At 43.4% G+C, this 9,763-nt stretch overlaps 1 protein-coding gene across 1 annotated transcript in view; it reads left to right on the forward strand.

The window, feature by feature from the left end:
• The window catches only part of LOC143389265 (heparan sulfate glucosamine 3-O-sulfotransferase 3B1-like), a 35,967-nt gene extending 26,440 nt beyond the window's left edge, over window positions 1-9,527 (forward strand). Inside the window, exon 2 of the mRNA XM_076842432.2 lies at window positions 8,885-9,527. Coding sequence (XP_076698547.2) covers window positions 8,885-9,527 — 643 coding nt within the window. The remainder of the gene's footprint in view (window positions 1-8,884) is intronic.
• Window positions 9,528-9,763: the final 236 nt, after the last annotated feature.

Here is a 9,763-nt window from a genome sequence, read left to right on the forward strand (position 1 = left end):
GATGTCCATCATTATAGTATTCTAAGGAAAAGTTCACAGCCCTTAATTTTCTGTTCCACCTATTTACCCCCCTCCCCACCCCCAGTGTTTTTGAATTTGGCTGCTGATGTGGGTTTATCAGGCACTCAGAAATGATACTATTTGTTTTACCTTTTTAAAGGCAGCACCCTCATTTACTAGATTAACTTAGGACTGCAGATACTAGGAACCAGGTTTTTTCGTAGGAAGGGGCTTGGAACACAACTTTCCTAGAACCTCAATTCTATTTATGAGATTTTCTCTTAGTTATGTTTTGGTTTTATGAATTGACAGTGGCTGGGTGTGGACTTCTTGGAAAAACTAAAGTTGATGGGATATCATCATTTCTTGGCTTGAGCCCTTGGCATTCTTATCAGAACAGTTTATCTGAATGGGTAGAACCACTTCAGCCTCCAAGCAAGGCTAACTTTACAGATGAAAAAGCTGAGGCCGAGAAATTTGGAACCGTGGTCAAGGGGACATGCCAATAAGAAGCTGAGATCCTCACAAAAAATAATCTCTTAAAAAAATCAACAGTAAATATATCTGTTATATCAAAAATTTTAAGTCCCTGTTGACCATTTTCTCATTTCAATAATATTTTCCCCAGAATAGTATCAAAACAAGGATTTCGATAGCCTCAGCCCTTTATTAGTTAGATTTTTGTTAGAAGGGGAAGCACAAGGGGATTTTAGGGTCTGGTTGAACTGTTGTATATTGCAGTGATTGTCACATAATTATGTGCATTTGTCAAAATTCTTAGACACCAAGAATAACTTTTACTATATGTAAGTTAAAATGTTAAGTTTTAAAAAGAAGCGGGGGGAACCTTTGTTGCAATTCCAAAATTATGGGATGTTTCTGCAACTAAGTAGGGAAATTTTTCTCCTAATTTTTTAAATTTCATTTGCTACATATGGGTTTCCAAGAATTATCTGTTATCTCAATAGATGCTGAAAAAGCATTCAATAAAATACAGCCCCTCTTCAGGTTCGAAACACTAGAAAAACTAGGAATCATATAGGATCATATCTCCCAATGGAAGAGCCAAAAGGAGGGGGCTGAACAGTCCCCTTTCCTTTCCCAATTCCTCTCACTTGGATTGGAAGACTGGGCCAACCCCATTTCAATGTAGGTGTGCATCTTCTTCCCCCTGAAGTTCATTAACTTACATCATCTGTTTTGCGTAAATGTCTGGGCATCTGTTTGACTGTAGTGAGTTGGGTTACGCCCATTTCAATAATCTCCCCTTTTATTGTTGTGTAATTGACCAGTTCAAACAATAAGTTCAATTGCTGGACTCTAGGAGTGGGGGTGTCATCCAAGGAAAGGAAGAAGCAAAGAAAGAAAATCAGGGCAGCATTTGGAACTAGAAAATATCAGAATCAGAGGACTCTTTAGAACTTCTCTGATTCATTCTTATTCCCCTCTTCCTTAAGGCTTAAGGTTTGTTTTTAATAAACTGCTTTTAGCTGCAGCATGGAGGAGCCCCACCAAGACCTGGTAAACTCTGTGTTTCTGCAAGCCTTAGACAAGCATTCCCAGGAAAACAGACCTAGCTTCTGGGCTGATTTCTCCAGTCCTGAGAGAGAGGGCCCAGACCAGTTTCTCTCAAACTGGAGGCTGGAATTTTAATCCTCAAATATGATTAGACCAGTCTCCTTACCCTCCCTGCCTCAAGATTATAACCATTTTTTTTACATTAAATCTTAGTTTCATAATTTTTTAAAAATATTTTTTAGTTGTAGATGGACATAACTTTATTTATTTATTTGTTTATATGTGGTGCTGAGGATGGAACCCAGTGCCTCACATGTGCTAGGCAAGCTCTCTACCACTGAGCCACACCCCAACCCAATCATGATATATATTTTTTCTTTTTCTTCCCCTTTCTGGGTGTTGGGGATTGAACTCAGAGCCTTATATGAACTAGGCAGGCAAGCACTGTACCACTGAGTTACACCCCCCGCCCCAGTCCTTAAGGGATTTTTTTAAAAAATTGTTTTAAGTTGTAAATGGACACAATATCTTTCTTTCATTTATTCTTATGTGGTGCTGAGGATCGAACCCAGTGCCTTGCATGGCTAGGCAAGCACTCTGCCACTGAACTACAACCCCAGCCCCTGGAATTTTTTTTTAAGAGAATTTAATTTAATTTTAATCCACAAGCTTTGACAAAGGCATAAATGAGATGATCTAATACTAGCATTACTCTTCACCTGTTTTTTTTTGTTCTGCTTCGGATGATGTGGTCTAACTTTTGGTGATGAAAGGGTAAGATGCAACTATTAGGATTTCTTTGTCGAGTGAGTAGACATGGGCTTATATCCTGCTTCTAGTTCCTTTGTCTTTTTTTTTTCTTTTTGGCAGGACTAGGGCTTAAACTCAGGGACACTTTGCCATGGAGCTACATCCCCACCCTTTTTATTTTATCTCTAGACGCTTGCTAAGTTGCCCATGCTGGCCTTGAATGTATGATCCTCCTGCCTCAGCCTCCCAAATCTCTGAGATTATAGATGTGCATCCCTGTGCACCCAATCATTTTGTTTTTCTGGTACCCTGATTGTGCTTGATAACCAACTGAGGTAAGCTTGTGTGCTTGTGCATCTGTATGTGTGTTTTGGGCAAGAAATATCCTTTTATTCTCTTTGTGTTAAACCTGATTGTGTGTTCTTGTGTCTGCCGTTTGTAGACCATAGGGCTTATGCTCTCATTTCTTTGTGAACTACTATTAGATGAGAGTGTGATCCTTCTCCAGCTTTAGTTCTGGGCCTTTGACTCAAAAAATAATTCCTGTATTAACTAACCAAGTTTTAGTTGTGTTCACAGTTTGGCCTCCATAATGCCCTCTGTGACCCACACAGTGTCTCCACTGACATGGGTACAAATATCAGTGGAATAAATGGCCAACCAGCAGATTCCCGGCCCCGCAGACTAATGGTTTCTAGTTCTGGCTGCACATTAGAATCATAAAAGACTCTGGTGTTGGGCCCCACTCACTGAGGGCCTGATTCATTGTGCCTGGGGTGGGGCCCAGGCCTCTACTTGTTGAAAGCACCTTAGGTGGTTTAAATACACAACCAGAGTTGAGACCTTCTGTCCTAGACTGTGCACATGGCTTTCTTATAAGCATCATCAAACCAGTTGAAAGCCTGAAGGGCTTCCTCCAGACTCACCTGGCTGAGGATCCTGCCATAGGTTTTTCCTGGAAGTTCACTGTGCTTATTTTTTCTAGGCCTTGATGGTCTGCCTCACCCTTTAGGTTTAATGGAAGAAGGGCATCTTTTCTGCTTTCTGCCTCCCTGCATTCAGTGGTGGGCATGCATCTGCATAGTGTCTCCTAGGCTGTCCTAGGGGACTCTTCTCATGGTCTGTGAGCAATGTGTCCTCCTTAGTCTTGGACTGGAGATGCTGTTGTTCCCCATGAGCCAGTGGTATGTGACAGGTTTCTGTCCTTGCAAAGAGGCATCCCTTCTTACCCCTCTGTGGCAAAGAGGTAATTATCCGGGCCCCATAAAAGGCAGTTAACAGTGGGACTATGTGAAACCAAGAGGTTTATTGTTTTAAAATATGATTCATATTTGAACAATTGAGATCAGCAGTGATCTGGTTAGCACTGAAATAGCTACTATTAAGATCCTAATCTATGAATCAGAGAAAAAAAAAAGATACTGGTGTCTATTTAAAGAAAGAATAGGTGTGTAGGTCTACGTGCTCTTGGTCATACTGGGAAGAAAATAAAGAGGGCTGAGAGGGAGACTGTCCTGATGGATGGATGGAGCTGCATTGGAGAGCTGACTCTAAATCCCAGCTCTTTGACTTGTAGGCTCCAAAACAGTCACCCACTAACTATGCTCTAGCCTTAGTTCCCTCATTAGCCAATTGGGGATTAGTACATACCTCAAAGGTTTTTTTGGCAAAGGATTAAATCAGATAATGCATGTGAAAGTCTCTTTGCAAGCTCCAGAGTACTCTATAATTATTAGCTGTGACTATTCATTTGAGAAACTGGCTTTTTAAAAATGAGTAGCTCAATTAACCTTCATGGTGTGCTCTTCCCACAGTCCAGCCTGGGGCTGGAGCAGCTGCTGGGGTTGTGGGATGGGCAGAAGCAGGCTTGCCTGGGAGCCTTCGCCACATCCTTCACCACATCTCCTTTGTCAGCCACATCCTCATCCTTTCCCCTCTGAGCCACCGTTGAACTTGGTGAGGTCACTAAGCACGAGGACAAGGAAGTATGACCAGAGAAGGGGAAGAGGAGACAGTGGGCTCAAAAAGCAATGGAAAGGACTTTGCTCTGGGGTTTGCTGGTGGCTGTGGGGTGGGGGATGGGGAGAGAAGAGCAGTTCAAGCGGAAAATAGGTAACTGCTTATAACTTCTTGAAGGTTCTGTGCCAGGGGCTTCTCAGGTCATGCCGTGTTCCTGACTTGGTGTGACATAGATTCTCTCCTTGACCAAACTTTCATCAGTCTACTGAACCTTCTTCTAGGCCCATCTGTGCATTATCTTGTAAAATCCAGTTTTAGCAAAGAACCCTGCTAAATTCCTTTATCGAAAACGCTCTCCCCCGCTCACCCCATCTGATCACCCTCATTATCTGATTGACTCTTTATCCTCCACTGTCCCCCAGGTGGTGTCTGATTACCCTGGCCTGTCTCCTTACCCTGGATGTTTCCCCCTAGTTATTTGCAGTATACTGATCCCCAACCCCACTCCTTGATCCTGCATTCCTACCCAGTGCCCATGCTGCATTTGAAATTGAGCCCCATTTCTCTCCCTGCACAACCAGGCTCCATTGTAGGACCCCATTGCTGGGCTCTGTTGCTGTGGTTTTTATTCTTATCATGATGGACCTGAATAAGTAGTGCCATCAAGTAATTATTTTTTTCTTTAACAGAAGGATCCCTAGGTATGTGCTGGGGAGATGTTGGGCTCCATCTGATCCCAATGCCCACTACAGATGAGCCCTTGAAAGCCTGTGGAGAGGGCACAGGAGTCATTTGGTGATGGAGAAACCAGTTGTGTATCTTATTTCTCAACTGCTGCTTGTCGGTCTCCAGGCACACTGAGGGGAGAGCAGCCCCAGAGCCCCCATGTCCTGAAGCTGCCTGAGTATTTTCTGACACATGTAGACACATTCCAGACCACTGTGGAGGGAGGGGTCCTCTAGAGGTGATACTCCCGAATAGTCTGGGGTCCAGCAGGCAAGTTAGCCCAGTAGTTCTGCCCACAGTTCGGGGAGTCTTGTTCATGGGCTAATCTCCTATTTCCTTTTTACTAGTCCTATACTGGTCTCTTGTTCACAAAAGTTGTGCCATTTTGTTTGGTTACACCAGATCCTTCTGTAGAAATGTTAAGGCAATGCAGGCAGAGAGGTTCAGAGATGATCGTGGAGTCAAGGCAGGCTGAGAACAGGTTCTAGTATTCCTGTGTCTGGCTTCTCTGGGGAAACAAACCTCCCTGTTGGCTCCTCTGTGGGGGCAGAACCAATGAGGGACTGGTCCCCTCTGGGCAGTTCTTGCTTCCTTACAGCCTTGCCTGCTGTTAGCGGGATACGTTGACCACAGTTTCCTAGCACTGTCAATCTACCAGGCTGGGTACCGAGGTTAACTTCTCTAGTTCTCTCCAAAACCCTAGAAGAGGGAAGCCATCCTTGGTCTCATTGTCTAGATGAGAAAACTGTGGTATGAACCGGATAAGTGACCCATCTAAGGATCACAGGCCTCAGTAAATGGTGGTACCAAGCACCACAACTGGAGTCCAGACTGCAGAATCCATAAGGTCAGACAGATCTGCCCTTCTACAATCACCCTGAGGAATTTGGGGGGTTGGATTTCTTTCAAAGCAAGGGGATAACACTTTAATTCTGAAAATTAACCTCTCATAGACCCTCCAATTGAAGACAGCTTAGCATAGGGAAGAAACCTGGCCTTTATCTGGATTGACCTGCTTTATAGACACATGCAAAAGAAGTTGAGAGAAGAGACTCTTTAATCCTTGATCACATTAGCCTGATGACACTGCTTCATTAATCTAAGTGGCTAATAGGCAAAGTGGGTCAATCCAGCTTTAATATCCACCAGACATGGCCACAGAGCTGCGGCGACAGTCTCCCTTAAAGACAAAGTGCTCTTCTTCTGAACTTTCTCTTAGCAGTGTTCTGGAAGAAGGGACTCACCCTCTCCAGGGAAGTGCCCTTTCTGGCTCATGTGATAAACTGTTTATATCATTATTTTTATAAAATGTGCTCAAACTATAGTCTCAGTGGGTTAGGATGGCTTAAAGCTAGAAGTTTAGAATGTTCTACCAAGAAATAAATATTTGGTAAAAATGATGTGGAAATTCGGTGGGTTCTTTTTTCTTTTTCCACTCCAGGGTCCAGATGTGTGAATCAATCAGAAGTTTCTGTCCCATAGCTAAAAGGTGATTTTAGTTTGACCAAAAAAAAAATATTTTTTAATTTTTATTTATTTATTTATTTATTTATTTAGTACCAGGGATTGAACCCAGGGGCTCTTAACACTGAGCCACATCTCCATTCATTTTTAATATTTTATTTAGAGATAGGGTCTCGCTGAGTTACTTTGCTCCTTGCTAAGTTGCTGAGGCTGGCTTTGAACTCACAATCCTCCTGCCTCAGCCATCCTGAGTCACTGGGATTGCAGGTGTGCACCACTGTGCCCAGCTTGTGACCAATATTTAATACCCAGTTAATTATTGCACTTAATTTTTTTGGTACACTTATTTTTTATATGGGACACATTGGCACACACACATTGATGTTTAATTTTGGCTCTACCACATCCATAAACAGGGTATTGAGCAACTTAATGATAATAACAGTACTGGCATCTGTTATTTACCAAGCAGATACCAGACATGGTAATGTATGTCAGATATATTTTAAGCATATTATTATTTAAATTTTATTAAACTCTCATGCAATAGGTGTTGTTATCTCCATCTTCACCAGTGAGGAAAAGAGGCCCAGAAAAGTTTAATCATTCAAGGTTACACAGCTTTAAGTGGCAGAGCCAAGATTTGAACCTGACTTCCAAGCCCACATTCTTTAACTGTAAAGCTAAACCACTCCAGCTTGGCAATCCTCACTCACTTTTCTTTACAACTGGATGAGGTAGACAGAATTATTCCTGTTTTGCATAATAGGATACCAGTGCTTAGAGAGATTAAGTAACTTGTCTCCTGATCACACAGCTAATAAGTGGTGGAGGGATTCAAACCCCAGCCCATTTATAAGGATGTACTCTTTTTTTTCTTTTTAAGAATTTAACCTTTATTTATTTGTTGTTATTTATTTGTTTTTATGTGATGCAGGCGCTCTACCACTGAGCCACAACCCCAGCCCTGACGTACTCTTAATCATTTATATTTCCAGATGGGACTTTCCAATACGCCAGATCACTTAACTGTACATTTTTTCAGCATATATTTGGTAGACACCTGCTGTCATTCTAAGAACCATGTTAGATGGTAGGGAAATAACAGAGGAGGGGACCAGGTGTGCATACAGCCCCCACCTTCATGGAGCTTTTGAAGGCACACATCTGGATGTCTATTGTCAGAGGAGAACATCTCACCCAGTGTTGTTCTTTCTTTCTCTCTATTCTCCTGTGGGTAAGAATCTGTCTTTTAATAGACACACGCTGGCATATGCACACATATGTATCCCACCTTCTGAGGTGTAGCAGAAACTTATGACATAGGATATGTGTCATTCTTCTCCCCATCCCAGGGTTTCCTGCTTCCTTTCTCCAATTCTCCCACCATATCCTTGCTCACTTTGAGCGTCTTCTTCCAGATTTACTTGAAAATATTCTACAAAAAGAATAGCAGCGTCCACAGACTCCTAAATTCTACATTCAGGACTTGAGTCTATCCATGGTTCACAGAAACCATTGCATTGTCACATAACAGCATTTCTGTAACAACAAAAATGTTGCAAACCATTATTTTATAAGATCAGCTATATTCATGTATCTTCTGACTTGCTGTCTTATAACCAGGGCCTGACACCAGTGATTTGTGCAATCAGTGTAATTGTGACTCCATGCCACAAAACTGCTTTATGGGCCAAATCCCATGGCCTATATCTCTGAACTGTTCCTTTACAGGTTGTATCAGTATTGTTTCCTGCTTGAGTTTGCTGTGATAGATCTCTTCCAAGTTTCTTTCTTTTCTTTTTCTTAAAGTGTTTTTTGGAAGTTTCTAGAATTGTGCCTAGGGGATTTTCTCATAGGTATTTGTATCAGCTTATACTTTCCTGATTTCACTTGATTTTTTGTTGCTGTTTTTGCTTTGCTGTTTTTTGAAGCAAAGGTATTTGTCCCCAGGCCAGGGGTACAACCAGGCCTGATCCAGGGACCTTTGCTTTCTAAATAAAAACCAATGGAACATTTGCCTGGGCTTGGTGAAAGTGTTTTGTTGGGAACTCAAGGGTAAGGAAATTTCTGAGACGCAAGTGCTACTTTTTAGGAAAGGCACATCCAGAGGCCAAAGACTTTTTTTTTTGTTTGTTTTGACATCAACTCTTTGGGGGCAATCTGAAACCTGGGTACCCTGAAAAATAAGGAACAGGTGACACCCTTAGAGGGATCTTAGAGTAAAACATACCTTGCATGAGAATGTCTTCCCATTTCAGGCAGATAGTATGTGGCTTCCAAACTTCCCACGGGGCATTGATGGACCTTTAGCTCTAAATGTTGCTTGCAGTTTGCATTTTTATGTCTCTGCCATCACCCCCTTTAATAAGAGATGGCCAGGATTGGAAGCGTTGATCTTGAGAGGTGGGGCTCAAGAGGTGTGCGCCACTTTCTGACCCTAGATTGCTCTGTTTGCTTTCCACAGGGACCTGATGCCCAGGACCCTGGACGGGCAGATCACCATGGAGAAGATGCCCAGCTACTTTGTCACGCGGGAGGCGCCCGCGCGCATCTCGGCCATGTCCAAGGACACCAAGCTCATCGTGGTGGTGCGCGACCCGGTGACCCGGGCCATCTCGTACTACACGCAGACGCTCTCCAAGCGGCCCGACATCCCCACCTTCGAGAGCTTGACGTTCAAAAACAGGAGCACGGGCCTCATCGACACGTCGTGGAGCGCCATCCAGATCGGCATCTACGCCAAGCACCTGGAGCACTGGCTGCGCCACTTCCCCATCGGCCAGATGCTCTTCGTGAGCGGCGAGCGGCTCATCAGCGACCCGGCCTGCGAGCTGGGCCGCGTGCAGGACTTCCTGGGCCTCAAGCGCATCATCACGGACAAGCACTTGTACTTCAACAAGACCAAGGGCTTCCCCTGCCTGAAGAAGGCCGAGGGCAGCAGCAAACCCCACTGCCTGGGCAAGACCAAGGGCAGGACCCACCCCGAGATCGCCCCGGAGGTGGTGCAGAGGCTGCGCGAGTTCTACCGGCCCTTCAACTTGAAGTTCTACCAGATGACCGGGCATGACTTTGGCTGGGATGGAACGGACCCGGGCGGTGTCATTTAACCATGTGGCTTATATATTGAGAGAGAGATTATATGTATGTAAAATGTACAGAAATCTATTTTATAATAATTTATTTTTAATTCATAAGCAATTAATTCACTAAGCTGCCTAGCCACACTCTTTTTAGAGAGTTAGCTTCATGATCTGTTAACATTCCAAAGTGTTTAACTCTTGAGATTTTGTTGGAGTCCTCACAATTGATGGTGCTTCCATTTTTTTTCCTCCCCATTATATTT

The sequence above is a fragment of the Callospermophilus lateralis genome, unplaced genomic scaffold, assembly GCF_048772815.1.
Source record: "Callospermophilus lateralis isolate mCalLat2 unplaced genomic scaffold, mCalLat2.hap1 Scaffold_386, whole genome shotgun sequence".
In the NCBI taxonomy this organism is placed as follows: Eukaryota; Metazoa; Chordata; class Mammalia; order Rodentia; family Sciuridae; genus Callospermophilus; species Callospermophilus lateralis.